The 18551-nt window shown below is 44.0% G+C and overlaps 1 protein-coding gene across 9 annotated transcripts in view; it reads right to left on the bottom strand.

Annotated features, from left to right (window-relative positions):
* ENOX2 (ecto-NOX disulfide-thiol exchanger 2) overlaps nucleotides 1-18551 on the bottom strand; it is a 69110-nt gene that overhangs the window by 26219 nt on the left and 24340 nt on the right. For 4 of the 9 annotated variants that reach the window (XM_074883020.1, XM_074883019.1, XM_074883009.1 and 1 more), the window contains exons 2-5: nucleotides 16980-17123; nucleotides 11910-12041; nucleotides 6782-6937; nucleotides 276-482 (exon numbers count right to left, since the gene is read on the bottom strand). In XM_074883020.1, the coding sequence (XP_074739121.1) occupies nucleotides 276-482; nucleotides 6782-6937; nucleotides 11910-12006 (460 nt within the window). In that variant the 5' untranslated portion in view covers nucleotides 12007-12041; nucleotides 16980-17123. Of the gene's footprint in view, nucleotides 1-275; nucleotides 483-3301; nucleotides 3377-3713; nucleotides 3911-6781; nucleotides 6938-9419; nucleotides 9512-11909; nucleotides 12042-16979; nucleotides 17124-18551 lie in introns of those variants that run through there. The other 5 variants (XM_074883012.1, XM_074883013.1, XM_074883015.1 and 2 more) reach the window with 5 other exon arrangements.

The following is an 18551-nucleotide window of genomic DNA, read 5'->3' as shown; positions in this document are numbered from 1 at the left end:
TCCAGGTAAGATGGGTATGGACTCTGATCGTACCTCATCCCAATGTTTTGTAGAGGTTTGCAGTACCCAAGGTAACAAAGCATTCCTATCTTTCCTGTCAGGAGCTGTTTTCACGTTTGTAAGCAGGAATGCAATAGCAGCAGAAAAAGAGGCAAACTACACAACATTAGACAAATCTTCCAATTACAACAAAGCCTACCGTTATAACTATAAACAAGCCATTACATCGCTGTCCTAGAATTTTAAGTTGCCACCTGAGACAGACATACACCTACCAGAAAGATAAAGCGCCTTGTCCACCATGAACTCCTCAGCAAAGCGGATATGACAGAAATTCTTCTTACTCTTTCGAATAGCTATGACTTCCCCACACTGTTCAAACACTTCCATAATGATCTGCTCGGTCCCATTTTCCGGCAGTCCTCCAACAAACACCGTCTTACACCCTGGGGGCCTCTCTCTTGTTGCTGGAGGGGGTAGATCTGAAGAGAGCAGGAGAGAGAAAGCAATCAGGTTAGTTTTGGGTTTGTCAGCATACGTAGATCTATAGCACTGCTGAGGTGCTGTACAAGAACAAGCACATTTACCAGCCTGTTTCCAAACAAAGGATCTCAGGAGCCTGAAGCCCTCCAAACACTTTCTCCAGTGCAAGCAAATGCTCACTGAACTCCTGTTGTAGGACATGAGCTGCACCAGAACCTCAAAACTTTATCATGGGAGGTGCTATACAAGCACAGCTTAAAGGACTGTCCTAATGTAAAGAATACATATAAAAGATATACAGGGGGATCCTAGAGAGCAAAAAGCTATACAGCAGTCTGTAAAGGGTCCAAAAGGATTAACATTAAGGTAAGATCATGAACCAAATTTAGACTGAAAAGATATTACAGAAGGAAGAGATGAAATCCCAGTGGGAGTTCAGTCAACACTGCGCATGCAGACCTTAGGCTGAAAAACTACTGCAAGTGTGGCTACAAGAAATCTGGGAGGAACAGGTACCTCGAAAGCAGCGTCTGAGTGTTTCTGTGACAGTTACTCGTTTGCCAGCATGAAGAGATGTGCTCTTTTATTACATGTTTGGAGGCCAGGAAGGGACTAACAGTGCGTCTTCCTTCTAACACAGTGCTCAAAATTCTTGAACTGGCTTGTCAAGGAGTATTTTTTTTAAAAAACCCAATCAAAAAAAAAACCCCCAACCCCCAGCAAAAAAACCCAACACAACCCAAAACTGCTTCCAGGACAGCAAAACAGGTCTTATTGTGAGGATGGTGAACTAAGAGATAAATCATCAGACTGGGCATTGCAAGGGTTTAAAATGCTAGGCACAGGAGCACCACACGCTCCCACTGCTGGAAGCCCATCAGGCTCGGGTGCCATCTGCTCGGGTGCCATCTGCTGGCACCTTCTTATGAATCGTACATAGACACGCACTTACAAACATCTCCCACAACTTCTCTGCATAATCAAAGTGTCTTATTGCCAGTGAAGAGCACTGCTTCTGAAAAACTCCTTGTTTTTCTATTGGTAGTTTCAAGACCGTGGTGTGCTGACAGAGACCCACAGACTTCTGCAGGGCCCCAACACAGCAGCTGGGCTGGGCAGGCACTGCGGGGAGAAGCATGCCTGAGACTGCACTTACACTCCTACCTTCCCCAGTTCGTAATTTCTGTCAATTTTATACTTGAGAATTTATCCTTAATGCTTTACAGGGTGGAACGCTTCTCACCCTCTGCTCATCTGGCAGCGAGCACAGCTCATGGGATCTGACTTATTCTTCTTTGAAAATACCGAACCAAGCAAAATTTGCCAGCAGAGTAGTGCACAGCAGTCTCAGAAACACCAAGACCAGGGGAGCACTTACTGCCAAGTTGCTTGTATTAACCTGCTGCAGCCAAGCTCTACCATATGCTGGTACCCAGGGCAGAGGGCAGAAGAGGGGACTGTGACTGTGCAGCTCCTGCTGATCCCAGTAAGCGTGAACCAAGTTAGGGGTGCCCTGCTCCATTCACCGTGGGAAAAACAAGCCATTTAAAAGCTGTTAACTCATTTCCCAAGTCCACCCCCAAGTATTTTGTGGTGAGAAATCCAGTCTCATGACAAGCACCATGTGGCAGATGTATTAGTGGGTGTTGAGTATCTCTCGTCTTTTCTTCATATAGAAAACTGAGAGACTTGGCCTCTCCCCCTGTACCAGCACCTCCCTCTTCTCAACTCAGTCAGTCTAGGGGAGTGATGAATAAAGCAAGATGAGCCCACATCACACTGGTAACACTGTACTAGTGCTACAGCCTCTGTTCCCACTAAGTTGGCTAAGAAACCAGTCCCTGCAGCTTGAGGACATCAACTTTGCAGACATAAGCTTTGCTGACGGCATGTATGGGCTCCTGCAAGCCTGTACATTACTAAACCTTGGTTTTGCCAAGAATTATGTCCTTGCTCAACCTTCAACAGCCTCCCACTGCCACTGGCCTGCTCAGAGTAGTAACACAGCATTACAGTGCCACAGCACAACATCCTGCTCTAAGCATAACATGTTGGGTCATGGGCCATTTGGTTTTCCAAGTCAAACACAACTACTTGCTGTACTGCAGATGCTCATGTAAGAAGGAGCGAGCAAGACCCCAGCTAGTCTGGAGATCACAGGAAAATAAACTATCCCCACAGAGTTCATATGTTCTTCCCAACAGGGAGGCAGACTTGATCACTGCTGCAATTAATACAGTTAAGGGGTTAAGGCACACATTTGTCTAACGTGCCCTTTGCAAGCACAGCCCTGTCCTGCTAGTCTCCCAGGTGGACAGCACGGAACGTACCAAACCTCGCCCCATGTATGAAGGATACTGCAGGTCCCTCCTAAATCTGTAAAGCACAAAAACCCAGGGAAGCCCAGCTGGTCAGCCCCGGCAGCGCTGCCCAGACGTGATGTGGACCCAACACCTAACTTATGGCAAGCTGCCTATTACCCACTCTGAGAGGAGCTTGCACAGTTCATGTTTTTCATGATACGTACAACAGAGGAAAGCATCTTAAAGTCTACAAGTAGAAAAGCAAGCTAAACAAGAGAAATGTTAATTAAGGAAGCTCGAAGAAGCAGGAAGAAAGTGGTCTACTCCGTTATGAAATCCTCCCCCATGCAGTATCTGACTCAGCAGAAGAAAAACTGCTGGGCGTGGGGGAACACATCCCGGGACACAGAAAGAGATGCCACCAGAATACATGGTAAGAGACAGAACTGCATTTCATTTTTACATAAAGGCGTGCTCTGAAGGTGCTTTCTAACAAAGAGTGTAAGCCCACTCACCCCAAAGCAGCATCAGGTCTCACAGTGATACTTGGTAAAATACTGGCAAGCTCCAGTCTACAGCCTGGCTGGCTGCTGGAATAAAAATATTGATCAGCCTTAAGGTGAAGCAGATTATCTCATGGCCACAACAGTTTGTTACTCATTACCAGACCAGCAACTAGCTTCACACCATCATTTAGCAAATCAACTAAACTCTGTATTGCAACTGTGCACACTTCAGACTTACCTGCTCAAGCTACACCCACACACAGAGATCCATACTACCTATGAAAAACATGTCCATGTAGATATCCGAGACAACTGTCTAGGTTTCTGTCATGGCTAAGGGATGAAAACAGGCTCCTTCAGAAGTATTGCTTTATCTTGCAGGTAGATGCCCAGAATAGACAAATCATAACCAAATACTGACCTCTCTCCTTCAGCTGTAAAGGGAGTCTGGAAGATTAATCCAGATAGTAAACACTTATGCTGAGGTGGAATGCAGTTCACCTAATTTTAGATACCTTCAGCATAGGTTTTCCCAGCTAGTGCTCCCCTTATAATCATGGGAGAGCTGGGCAGCAGAGCCTGGGGAGATTCGTCTTCCTCAAAAGCTGACAAAAATATCTGCTCATACCAACTGCCCCAAACTCCACCAATTGCTCTCCAGTGATGTCAAAGGGGCTGCAGGCTTCAAATCAAAAGGACCGTGGTGAGGACAGCCTAGAAATAAAGGTAAAAGTAGGTTCACTTGGACCATCTCAAGTTCCTTATGAGTGGCCATTCCAGGCAGCAAAATTTGTCAGGATTATCCTGATAAAGATAATGACAAAGTTGGGCAAAATCACCTCTGCCATGGAATTACGTCACCGGGGAGAAAACACAAGCAGTTGAGTGTAAACACGGGATGCCTGAAGAGTCAAAAGGATGAAGAACGATTAACTAGGGATGAGAAGCTGAACTGATGCTGAGGGATAAAGCTTCTTGTCCAAAGGGCCTGCACAATTAAAATCCTTAACAGCAAAACTAGCATTAGGATTTATGCTTCCTTCTTTCTGATCTCGGGACAATAAGAAAATATTCCTCTAATTTCCTGAGGCAGAGTGACTGAGGTCTGCAATCACCTGTTATCTAGACTCTCAGGACAGAGAGACAGAGTCTTCAGGTCTTCATGCTAACACATACATACCAGAACGTGGCAGAACAAAACCAATGTCATTCCAACACCCTCCCAGAGGCGTATGGGACTGCGATGATGGGATAAGGCCAAGGTTTTGCCAAGCACTCAGGAGGTATTACCATCGGGACTGGCACTGATGTCCCACCGCTATTTGTTTCTGCAGTTGCCACTTTGGGCCAAAGGTATTAGTGCACTGAGAAAAGAGAGAGACTGAACCTTCCAGTCCCAGCTCCCTTCCTTGGGGCTTGTCCTTGCAAAGGCAGTATTTAATCCTGATTTTCTTCCCCCTCTTCACAGAACCAACAACAATAAGAGGTTCCTAAGCAGTGTCCGTCTGGACAGCCCAGCTGGAGCAGGGCAATGAATCAGGAGGAAAAGCACTGCCCTCTAAAACAGAGGGGTTTTAGCAGCTTGCCATGAACAAGCAACCTGTAGACAAGACGCAATCATTTTTTGAAAGCAACTGACCAAATTTAAGATGGTTTTCACATGGCAGTCTTGACTGTGGTCTTTTCACAAAGGCAGACTTGACTTCAAAAGAAGTTCAGCACTGTGCCTAGCAAGGGTTAGGGAGGTGACGAATTCAGAAAATGCCAAGCTGTACAAAAGGAGAAAAATGGGGAAACAACTGCATTTGCTTCAGTTAGGAACCTAAAAGAGAGTACTTCAACCTGTTAAAGTAGGACGTGGAACAAAACTGTTGTTGGAAGAAAAATGGTCAATCTCCAAATGAAGCAAGGCAAGGGTATGTACAGAAAGGACTGAAATTAGTGGTACACCTTTGTGGTTCAGCTGTGAGATAGTGAAGAAAAAATAACATGGATAAAATCAGAAACTACTTGGACCACAGAGTGCTTAAGGAGCGGATTTGGATAACACTAGAAATTTTTTAATATTCTAAAAAGACATCATGCTATGAAGAACCCTGTGACTATGACACCAAGTTTCTCAGATAAAAGCTGAAGAACAAATGTATTGATAATGATACTGCAAATGACAAGTCAATACATTTCATCAGGTAGTTGAAATTCATGGGGCAGTACTTTTTAAGGATGTTGGAGAACACCTAGTGCAAAAATAAATAATCTTGATGGGACCAGCCACGAGTTGATTCACCTTAATTGAAATGGAAAGCTAAAAAAACAATGTTTTTGCTGTGAGTTTTGTAACTGAAGAGACTTTTATCTCACAGCCGCAACTTTAAGAAATTAAAGGAACTAACTGGTCTGGAAAGTTCTAAGGACTTAAGTGTAATCAAAGCTTCCAATAAATAAACTGGAACCTGTATGTCAAAGAAAGAAAAAAAAATAGAAAAAAGTGTAACTGGATGAGCAATCACTCCAGAAGAGACTTCAGAAATACACAGAGAGTCTGCAAGGAACAGGAAAGGAACTGATTACTACAGAAATGTACAAGTCTGAAGGAGAAAGAATGTGGGCAAAGCAAGATTTGCCCCCCAAAAAAGTAATCAAGACAACCTAGAATCTTTTAATGGAAATTAATACAAGTACCAAGAAGTGCCTCAGACAGAAAAATCCCACACTCTAAAACAAAAACTGGAACAGACTGGATGCTAAGTACATAACCAATAAATGACTGTTCTAACAGCAATGGCTAGATACCCTCCAGAGCCAAGAAATTAGATGTCCTGCTTATCTCTCTCACATCTACATTTTGTTGGCTAGTTCACCTCCTTCATCTTTCCCTGCACAAGCCCAGCCAACTGACAGGTAACGCTGGGTTTTGCCCCCTCTCGTTTTTATAATAAAAGTGAGGAGAAAGGGTCAGTCAGCTAGTCTGAAGGGGAGCCTTGTTTCTTGCTATAGCCTGGTGAGCTCTGACTGTCTGTTTCTTAAAAATTTCCGTCTTATTTCCAACTGGCTCTGCTCTCCTCCCCTCACATTCTGCAAAACCCAGAGCACTCCCACCTCTCAGCACAGACCACACTGGCTGATCCAGTGCCCTCACCTCCAAGAGCTCGCTGTCTTTGAAGCCTTAGGTAATACATGCAAGAATCACGCCATGAAGATTTGAGTTCAAAAAACCAGGGACTGAAATGTTTTCTTCCCCAGCCCTTATAAATCTAACAACTGAAAAGGCTATTTACAGAAATGGCAAATATTCAGCAACAATAACAGGCTTTTCCTATTGCTCCATCACCTGCTTGCCAGCCTTTAGTCATAGTGCCCCAGAGCTGCTATATCCAGGCAACATAACGGCTCTTCTCTCATACACACTCTTTTTAAAAATATATATACACACACAAGTATTCCTATATAGACAGACAGAAACAGGACAAAACAATAATAGACAGTTACGTGGGTTAGGTGGGAAGAGAGTGCAGCTTTTGCAGTGGATGATCTCCTTCACAGCAGGCATGTCCGGAGGGATGGGAGGTGGGACTATCCCTAAGCCTGGCATCATAGGGTTGATCGGAGGGATTCCAGTCATCATGCCCAGAGCAGGATCAAAATCTAAAAGGGGGAGAGAATAAGGGAGTCAGGAAGTGGTTTGGGTTCACACAGTAACTGATTATTCAGACAGCAAATGGAGTACTCTTCCCACATGTCAGTGAAAATTAGCTGAACAAACAACAGAGAGGGAACATCACAATATCAGAACTTTAGATTTTTGCCCTTAAAACAACTTTTTTAAAAACTATTTAATTGTTGATTGCCTCAACCAAATAAATTTTCTCTGTTCAAATAAACTACTTCCTTTTCTCTGTAGACAGTATCTCCCATATAGCACCAAAACCTTCCTCAGTTAGGTTTATTCACATAAAGAAATCTGTGGCATATGGACACAGTGTAAGATCTAACTAAGTTTGGTTTCATTAAGTACTTTAGTAGCACAGACAGCTTGTGACACAGGGTTAAGGGCATCACCTTGCAAATTAGACAAGTATACCAATTTCAGCAGCTAAGAACGTGCCAGAATAATTCTGGGTAAAATGCACAGAAGCATTTAAGAAAACACCTTATTGCATGCCTTATCCTGCTTAACTTGTTTCTAGGCTTTAGTTAGCACTCTCACTACATATAAGTGGCATTTAATTTTGATTTTGCTCTTAGATTTGCCTCCAATGCCAAATAAAACTAAACAGAACTGTCAAAGGAGGGGTATTTTAACTGTTCAGAAGTTGCAAACACTGGGAAAGCAACACCCGTAGGCAAACAAAATCGAAACAGTACACCTAGATGCCTCATGGAGAAGGCTCAGGAGTTTAAGAATGCCAGTAGCTAAGCTGGAAGGACAAGCAATGCCAGCAGGGCCAGTGGCACTATCAGGGTGAGGTCTCAGGAAGGACTCCCTTCTGGAAGTGCACAACATCTTCTCTATCCTCTACCACCACTACTCTCTTTGCAGCAGAAGCAGGTCTGAAGACCCAGGCAATCCCAAAATACCACAGGACACTACCACAGAATTCACAATCCCAAGGACTACAGAGCATTTGAATCTGGCTGCCTGTTTCAGATGTAGACAGATAAAATTAATTTTGCAAGGCACAGACAAAAGTTGCAAAAAGGCAGAATGCAGTGGTGCAGAGGCATCATTTTCTTTTGATCCTAAGCTGGCATCATTTCAGATGCTACTCATATCCCTAAGGCAGGCAAACATTTTTGTATTCCTCTCTTTACAACCACTACTTACAGTAATCCAAATGCAAAACAACTTTTAGTGCCCAGACTGGATGTTTGATTTTGGTAGCTGAATTTTGTTTTCCTTTGTATTTTGAAATATTGTACCTGGGGCTACATTTCTACGCAGTTTATGTACCTTGTTTTCCTTGCCTAATTTGGATTTTCTTGCACTCGGTGCAAGTGTTGGTGTTCATTTTACACCATACATGCACAGTCACATTTAAAAACAGATCTGAGGCAAAATTTCTGCCATGAAACAGGCGTTTCAAAGGAAGGCACAAGAAAAAAAAAAATCTTCCTGTAGTCAACTGTGAAATATGAACGTAGGGATACATGTGAATTGTATCCCTATCCATGGCCAGATGATGCTGGGATGGCCTCGTCTAGGACACCTGACTTGGAAAGCATGACATTAAAGTTGCAGAATTTTAATATTTAAACTTTCATTAGTAGATTTCAGAGATGATACCATCAAAAAGATCGGACAGCACTGTTTTCAGCTATTTTATATAGTATTTTCACCTGACTTAAAAAAAGTATTAGAAATTATGCAAGTCTATCTTTTGTCAGAGCCGCATTCCACAGCACAGGCTCCCGGTGATGGTGCTACATGACTCCCTGAAACATGCTGCACATGTTTCCAGAGGAAATGGGCTGTAAGGAACGACAAGGGTTGGCCTGAATGATCCAGGCCATACCTGTACAACTGCTGTCTCAGGGGCACAGAAGTCTTTGAGCTGAGCCTTGGCTAACAGGCTCAGACCGGGAAAGAGAGGATGGGGAGAGGCCACTCCATCCCAGTTCTCTGCGGTTTAAATTCACACATTGACAAGTCTTCCTAGAGCTGTACTTCAAAACGTCAGCAGGGAGCGATCTGGACCTTGCCCACTGCTGCCTACCAAGAGCAACTGGGAGGAAGAAGAATAGCCAAAGCTCTCACTGCTGAGACAGCACAGAGGATGGGAGATACAGAGCAATAGTGATCTGCTGGAAAATGCAGAAACCTTCTGAAAACCACGTGTTAAGAGCCCAGGATCCCACTTGTCTTCCCAGCACAGTTTGATACAGGTACAACCTCAGTACTGGCAGCAAGAAGGGCAAAACAAGGTACATTTCAGCCACCTCCCCACCATCCTTGGCAGGGTGGTGGCTGTTCTTCCCAGCCCTACAGCCAGACATGCCAGGGGTCACACTGGGCTACCTGCCACATGTCAAGGACAGACAAGTGAACCCACTGTCACAACTTTTGCAAAACTCTAAATTCAGTCCCTTCATGTTCTGTAATTCTTCACGCCAATGAGAGCAGTCTCACCTTGTCCTGGTAATTTGTTACTGCTTCAAGGTTACTTGACAGCAATGAGGATGGATGCCAGTCAAAGAAAATCCTTAGTGCAGGAACAGAGGAGCTTGGGGAATCTAAGGGAGGAGAATGCCAAGATGGGTGTTTCTCTGATTAAGCAAGAGTTATAGCTTTCTAGGAGCGTGAATGGATACAATTATCAGAAGCAAAAGAACTAGCAGGGTAATGCAGTATCGTGTTATAATGAAAAGCAGAAAGTGTGTATGCAAGGCGTCCTGGTTTTGGCTGGAATAAAGTTAATTTTCTTCCTAGTAGCTGGTATAATGCTGTGTTTTGGATTTAGGATGAGAATAATGTTGATAACACGCTGATGTTTTAGTTGTTGCTAAGCATTGTTTATACTAAGTAAAGGACTTTTCAGCTTTTCATACTGCCCTGCCAGCAGAGGCTGGGAGTGCACAAGAAGCTGGGAGGGGACACAGCCAGGAGAGCTGACCCAGAGAAGCCAAAGGTGTGCTCCATACCATATGGCGTCATGCCTAGTATATAAACTGGAGGAGTTGGCCAGGGGGGCACCATGACTCAGGGATGGGATGGCATCGGTCAGCAGGTGGTGAGCAGCTGTATTGTACATCACTAGCTTAGTATATTCTATTATTATTATTACTTTCCCTTCCTTGTCTGTCCTATTAGACTCCCTTTATCTCAGCCCACGACTTTTACCTCCCACCCGCATCTGCAGGGGGAGAGAGAGCAAGCAGCTGTGTGGTGCTTAATTGCTGACTGGGTTAAACCATGACACAAGGGCAAACAGAACCCATGGTTGTTGGATTTGTGGTGAGCCCCACTGTTTATTGCTCAGCCAGCAATGTGCAAGACAACTTGCCAGCTTGCATAGAGATGTGCTGCTTCTGTTAAGAAGCTGAGCCCATGGCTATAGGCCAGCATCCCAGAGGCTTAAGAAGCAGATTCAGAAGAGCCAGTCTCCATTTTTAAGAACAAAAAGAAGAAGAAAAAAAGTCCTCAAGGACTCCAAAGAGTTCAAAAACATCAGGCCTGGCAGGTACTTTTTGGTGAAAGCTGTGATAACTTCTTTTTATACAAAGCTGGCAGTAGCTGGATGGAGTGAAAGGTGCTGTGTATTCCTTTTAGACATTGAGGTCCTCTTAAAGCATCTCACAACTATATGCTTTACTTCCTTCCTCTGTAGGAACAGAAATTGGCTAGTAAATTCTTAAGCATTTTTAGACATTTTTTTGCTGTGACCGAAACTTTAGTGCCACACCTTGCTTTCAGCAAGTATGGCCCAAAGCACATCAAGCTTCCACTGTCTCTCAACTTTAATAGATAGATACAACTGGTCTAAACTTCAAACCATCACTGTGCTTGGGAACTGATCCATATTCACCAGAGCATCCTGCTCTCTTGCAGCCAGATCAGAAAAAAATATTTTCCTCCTTCTAAAACATTCTGAGTTGTCCATATTGAGTGCAGACCTTCTGATCTCAAAAGGCTCAAAATGAACATCACTCAGAAGCCTTCCGCTGTTCTTACAGGGGGGAATGAGAGACTGTCTTGAAACTTGTGTGCTCTCCTAGTACAGACTTCTATTGATTTTTACTTGATAGAAATATGTGAGCAGGAGAATGACATGAAAACAACACCCCTACAGCAAAGACAAATATGAGACAAGGCCTAGGGAACAGAAGAGTACAGACTGCATGCAAAACTTACAGCAAGTTAAGTGATGCTGTTAGTTAAAATATAGTATCAGCTGCACAACAGACTACCTGCTCTATGCCACAAGAGCAGAAATAGGATTGTAAAGTGCTGCCAACACAGACACTCCCTCCCCAGGTGAGCAGGCAATTATTCAGGCAGGAGATGACATCCTTCTCAAGCGCTTGATGCAGTAACACACTGAAACAGTAATTTCATTTCAGGATTTTGATGCACAGGCATCCTGCACTGCTGAGAAACCAGGTACAGCACAGCTCTGTTCCTACAGGAGCTCCTTAACAAATCCTGGATAGGATGACCCACCCATGCACATGTACTCCAGACTACAAGGTGCTCATTTCTGGAGCAGAATTCTCCATTAGTTTCTGTCATATCCATTTTACTGCCCTATTGCTTTCTTCATCTCCCTCCCACCCTTCCTTTTAAAAAGTTCCAGTTCAGCTTAGAATAACATATTATTTGATATCACCAGTTTCCTCAGCTCTGCGTGAGACCTTCCTTCTGCTGGTCCACTGCAGACTATCTAGAGGTACCCTACAATAACCATTGTTTGCATCAAAAAACATGTATTCTCATTTGCTCTGAAATTGGTTTTAAAACACTGGCCTCTAAATAAATCACTTGCAGACATTAATGCATTTCAAACACAGCTTATTAATATTTTTTGCACATGGCAGGCATTTATCTTACTGAACTGAAATAGGTTCTTCCCAAAGACACGTTTGAAAGCAAAGGTGGGCACAGTTGGATAAGCTCACATACCAGGCAGGAGGGGCTGTCCTGTCATCCCCATGGGAGCCATCCCTAGATTGTTCATCGCAGTGGCCCAGGCAGTTGGGTCTGACATTGGCAAGCCCATCGGAATGGAGTCAAGGCTTAGATTTCCACCACCATCTGTTGAGAGGAAAAAAGGTGATTAAGAGCCTAGTGCATATCTGAATTCTTCTGCAGGACATACTCTGCCCAGCAAGGCTCTGCAGTATCAGCATCCAAAAGCAGATTCGAACCTAACACATAGGAAAGAGCCAAATTAAAAAAACAGTGCTGTCCTTCTCAAGCAGGCAATATTTTACAGAAGCAAAGTCTATGAAAACACTTCCTTCCAAGAGCATCTAAATTATGGTTTATCCACTACAATCAACAGCCCTAAGGAGCCTTAAAAGAACACTGGTTAAAGGTAAGGGGTATGCTTTGATTCCTCCCAAGAGATTTATGAACGAAGGACAAACATTCAGCAGGTATAAATTGTCATAACTGCAACTGAATTTAACAGAGATGGCCAGTCTGTTCTGGCAGAGAGTACTTACACTGCCATTTGAAGACATTTCCACTCTAAAAGGGGAAATGAAGCAAAAACCAGTGTCATGATGCTGACATGATGCCAGTGTTATTTACTCAAGGTCTAGCAGAGTTATCTGGCAATGCAGGTGGAATCATTAACATTATACAAACATGTGGCTTAAGCATTCAAACCTTCTTCAGTGATTTAGCTGGGTCAACCATGCCTATAGCTGGTTACTTCCATGTACCACCAAGACACACGCTTGTTCTTTTTGAATGCTTAGCAAAAGGTTAACTCCACACAGAAAAAAAGAACCAACCAACCAACCAACACCAACCCCCACACAAACTTTTTTTCTTGTGGAAAAACACAGAAGGACTCACACAGTTCAAAAAAACAAACAGCCAATGCCCAGGACATTCTTCTGCTGAGGAGAAAAGATAGAGCTTGAGATCACTGCCCAAATCAGAGCAGGGACACCAAATCTGGCCACCTGAAGTCAGAGCTGTCTCACATGCCATCGTCCTGATGAAGGTTTTATAAAATGAATGCTTGTTTGAAAAAATCTGGCTTCAACAACGGGAGGGGGTGGGGGGAGTATCAACAGTGTGACTGACAGAAGCTATATGAAAAACTTCCTAGCTCTAACCTTAAGCTCAGTATATTCCCCAATCTTGTATAACCCAGGACACAACCCAGTGCACAGACTCCCAAAGCCCTCCTGAAGCTCTCCAGAATATGCCAGCAGGATGAAATTTACTGACGATTTATCTTTTCACCCTGTGATTTAATGATTCAGAATTTCCATTTCCCACCCCGTTCCACCACTCCTCTCTTCTTGGCTTCAGAGGGGGGACAAGACATCAGTTCACCTTCCTGAGATGTCACTTCTACACCCCTGGTGAGAGGTCTCCCTCTGCACTGACCCATCTTCTGCCAACCACCCAACCCATTTATCACTTGGGCCATCTACAAAATCCTCATCTCCCACGCTCAACGTAAATGAAGTGCTACCAAGGTTGAACACCTAGACTTGGCCTCATCTTTCCTCCTGTCACTGCCAGTCCCACCACCCCTGGCAGTACAAACAAATCACCCATCTCACTTTTTGCATTAGCCAAGCTCTACGCAATAGCCGAATGCCTACACTGGAGTTAACCTACGTACAAAATAGCACCTGCTCATCTTTTTGCCTTATCTGACAGATCTCATTGTTTGAAGGAAAACAGAACATCCTTTGAAATAGCTCAGACCTGATGCTCAACAGTCAGCACACGTCACTTTGTCAAGTCAAATATGAATTAAAGCAGCATGAATAGAAGAAAAGCATACTACACCCCCAAAAAAGGAAAACTCAGATCTCCAGCTGTCAATGACGAAATCTAACTTCAAGCATGAGTTTTGGAATAAGACTGACTATTCTAGGTTTACAGCAATGTGTTGCAATACAGTTGGATACATGGCCACATGACAGGCAGGATCTACAGCACAGTACAGCCTGCGAGCAAAGGAAATTGGTACTTAATTACAGTATTTGTACACCAGTTAGAGGCAGTAACACTATTGTGAGCTCAACAGATCACACTAACTTGCATTTTATTATGACAACATGCTCACCCACTGCTTTTTAAGTGGGAAAAATGTGTACAAGAACATCCATTTTGCCTCAACATAAGAACGCTAATGAATCTATTCCTTTCAGAGTTGTATAAATCTCTAATCCTCAGCATTACCTACTTACTTAAAGTGGGCTTGTAAGAAAGATGGGGCAGACTTTTAGTAGGGCCTGTTGCAATAAGACAAGGGGTAATGGTTTTAAACTGAAAGAGGGTAGATTCAGACTAGATCTAAGGAAGGAATTTTTTACAATGAGGGTGGTGAAACACTGGCACAGGTTGCCCAGAGAGGTGGTAGATGCCCCATCCCTGGAAACAATCAAGGTCTTGTTGGACGGGGCTCTGAGCATCCTGATCTAGTTGAAGATGTCCCTGCTCATTGCAGGGGGGTTGAACTAGATGACCTTTAACGGTCCCTTCCAACCCAATCTATTCATGATCTCCCTCAGTTGTGTTTCAAACAATCAGCTCTTGCAACCTGTATCCCACCTCTCCTGAAAAAAAAATCAATGCTGAGCTGTCCCAGTTTTACAACTCATTTGCTTCAGGAGATCTGGGCCAAGCTTGAACATCAGCTATCACTATTCATCTGTCAATGTGAGAGCACACAGGCTATCAGGTCAGGCACAAAGAGAGAAACAGAGGATACCAAAAAAGAGAAATGGGATTACCGAGTTGGCAGTTGCTAGTTTCAAGGAAAGAAATGAAATCAAAAATTAAAAAAGAAGCACCAACACGAAAGCCAAAATACCCAGGAGAAGGCAGCAACACAGTGAGATCATGGATCATCCCACTGCAGGAGGGTGAAAAGCTGAGAGCTCCCTTGCTGTCCAATAAGTGTCTGTCCAGAAGAGACTGCACCAGGGTGACACACAAAACAGTGCTTCACCTACCTATCCCAAGCATACCTATCCCAGCCCAAAACCATATATACTATTCAACAAATAAGACCGCTGCATGTTATTCAAGTTGTCCAAGGTCCTGGTCGCAGACCTCTGTCTCCAGATACCCAAATGAAAACAACATTTTGATTTTGGATCACAATGTGGGCAGCTGAAAGTTGTGCCAGAACAACCCACAGCCCTCTGCAAGGCTGCCCCGACCGCAGAAATCCTGCCAGCAGAGTCAGGGTACTGGAAGTCGCCCTGTTACAGTGCACCACATGGCTCAGCCTGAAGAACTTGCATATTCACCGTTTCCAACAGTAACGATCAAATTTCAATGCTTAAAAAGCAGATCTGTGCTGAGACAATCTAGCACAGGTAAAACACTGGTTATTTGTGTATCCAGCACGTGCAAGAGGCACTTGAGACATTTCAGGACCTCCAGATGTACAAAGGAAATATGCAAAATAACAAAAGGAACAAAACCTCTTGACCCTACCCACTTCCAACAGTACTAGATGCCTCCTCTGGGGCAGGTGACACTCCCAGGGGCTACATCTACATTATCTGTACTCGCAAACTGACTTGTCTCCCATCAGCTGGGATACATCTGATAGCAGAGAGACAAAAACCACCACCTCCTTCCCAGAAGGACAAAGGACATTTCCTCCAAAGTCGTCCTCCTCCTGTCCCTCCGAACAGGCCCCACATCTGCATCACACACCTCTGGGAGCAGTACCCAGGCGCAAGGTACATACATTTGGAATGCAAGGTACTCATATGCCATCAACATGTTTCCTGAATCCCAAGGGAAACACTCGGGCTATCATGCCTCCAAGGGACCCTCGATGTTCATATCTTCTTGGTACAGAAGAGGGAGACCACAATTCTGTAGCACATGACATTACACATTGCAAATCTGAAGTCACGGTTACATCTTGTTCCACAGTTGGACAAAATCTCCATGAGAAAATGAAAAAGCAATCTTCTTGCTGACTGCATCACAGAGACAACAGGATGTCAAAAACAAGTCCTGCTTTGGCTGCAAGGAGATATCTTAGGGCAATTCATCTCAGTTGAATCAAGAAATGAAGACATAGAAGAACGAACATGGCAGACATTTATAACCTAAAAAAGCTTATCAGAGATAATCTAGAGAGCAGCTGCAAAAGAGTATTTTCTCAAGGGATTATAAAGGAGACAGTTCATTCAAACACAAATGATAAGGGGAAGAACAGGAAGGGAGGAGACACGTTGGAAGGACAGGATAAGCCCTCAATCAAGAGGCTAAGCTCCACACGCCCAGTGGAGCTCTCCTGTGCTCTCACTATCAGCATCTCAAAACCATCCCTAAGCTGTGCTCTAAAGTTCCAGATTTCAAGTTTCCTTTAAAAGACTTTTAGGGAAACAGAGTTGGAATTTCTCTCTACTCAATTACATTTCAACCTCTCTTTCTACAACCGTATGCTTTGCACATCGCCTTCCTCAGTGAGAAGGCCTGCTGCAAAACAGAGAGGGGCACCTCTGCCTCTGGTCCAGTCTAGTCCTTCCCTGCCTGCACATGGCACCTCTATGGAAAAGTTCTTAGATACCAGCTTCAGTAAGACTTCTAGATCTGATATTACAACATCATAAGTTATTATGATCCATTTAACAATTTACTTTTATTACATTATCTTAAACATGAATGTCTCCAGTCATTCAGGCTGCTCTGCCTTATTGTGCTTTTTATTATGATCATGATTTTTAACATTGACATATTGTCCAATTAGAAAAAAAGGATAAATCTACTGGGACAAGTATACAGATTCCACAATGCTTTAAAAAAAAAAAAAAAAGTTGCTTTTGTTTTGCACAGAAACAGCAACGAGCACTCACCCAAAGCCATGCAAACATGGAATTACAAACACTGGTCTGACTGCGAGCAGTACCAGAGCACAACTTCATTTCCATCTGTCCACCTTCTGCTTTAACACCTTAGCATAGCAGCTGGTTTCAGTCATGTGGATGCCTTCTCTATTGCCAGCCACCAAGCTGCTACTCGGCTCACCTGGAGGAACATTTGCTCTCTTCCTCTTCTTGCCTGGATCACTTCCATTCTCCGCTGGGCTTTCCGACACCTGCGGACCAGCAGCACTGCTGAACTGTAAAGATTTGTTGTTGCTGGCAGGATCAAAGGAAAGATGGCTTAAGCCTAAAAGAGAAAAATACACTCAGAGACTTTCTTTAAATTGGTTTGCGATGTTTCAGGATCACAGTAATAAGAGAAATGCCCAGGCCCCTGAGGCCCCTGGAGTAATTGTGCCTCCTGTTTACTGTCCCCAGCTATGCCTGATCTTAATGTTACACTGATACCACTTTAAAATGTTACTCAGAAACATGAATCCCAACACCCACACAAATCAAACTGCTTGATACTGTAAAGCAGGGGTGCATCTCCCATGTTGTACAGTATTTCATGTTTGGAAACTCAGAGGTCAGAATTTTTTTCTATTTCTTCCAATCCAGAAATACATTTTTAATAGCTTCTTAAGTTTCACTCAATTTGCCACCAGTTGTGAATTCACCTGGAATTATTTACTAGCAAAAAACAAGGCACATCTTAAATGATCTTCAAAAACATAAGGTGCTATTGCAATTTTTATTCAGGAAGTCTGGCAAGCAGTTGCCCCCCTTCATAGCAGAGGAAGAGTCCTGTGCAATGCGCATCCCTAAACAGGGGAGCTCACAGACCCAACTGACTGGACCAAACTCCTCCTCAGACAAGTGATGGATCCACTATCAGTCCAGACAAATTTCTTCAGCCTCAGGGCTCAAGCTCCCTTCCCCTACCTCACAGCACAGGACAAGGTTTTCCTTTGTGGGCACCAACTTGTCTCTCGTTCCCACTTCATCAGCCCTCAGCCACACCATCACCACCCGCCCCGTGCGCAGGGCACAGGCTGACCAGTGCTGCAGGAGACGCTGGCAGTGCCTCCATATGTTCATTTTAGTAAGAGCAGCACTCAAAGACAGAGCGCCTTGAGTCCTGTTGCTCAGAGTTTGTTATTGATAGAGCAGATCAAGAATAAATTTAGATTGACACATAAAAATTAAGTAAATCTAAGGTAAAGATGTAAGACCAGAACAGTTAAGATGGTGTGTACCACCGAGACTTGATAGCACACTGCATGTCAGTTTTAGACACAGGTATCCATCTTTTTAACAGCCCTCATGCACCTTATGAGCTGAGATGCCCCACAGTCTTGGAGAACAACATAACTCTTTATCAGGGAGTGCAGGGATACAATGAGGGGTGGCGGTTTTACACTGAAAGAGGGTAGATTTAGATTAGACATAAGGAAGAAATTCTTCCCTGTGAGGGTGGTGAGACACTGGCACAGGTTGCCCAGAGAAGCTGTGGCTGCCCCCTCCCTGGCAGTGTTCAAGGCCAGGTTGGACGGGGCTTTGAGCAACCTGGTCTGGTGGAAGGTGTCCCTGCCCGTGGCGGGGGGGGTTGGAACTAGATGGTCTTTAAGGTCCCTTCCAACCCAAACCATTCTATGATAACTCACGTTTTCCAGGAAGGATCCTGATGGAGACATCAAGGCCCATACAGACCCATGAAGACCAGCATTAGGTT

Source organism: Strix uralensis, chromosome 13, assembly GCF_047716275.1.
Source record: "Strix uralensis isolate ZFMK-TIS-50842 chromosome 13, bStrUra1, whole genome shotgun sequence".
Taxonomy (NCBI): domain Eukaryota; kingdom Metazoa; phylum Chordata; class Aves; order Strigiformes; family Strigidae; genus Strix; species Strix uralensis.
Note: the sequence above shows the minus strand (reverse complement) of the source record. Positions and strands in the feature narration are given on the sequence as shown.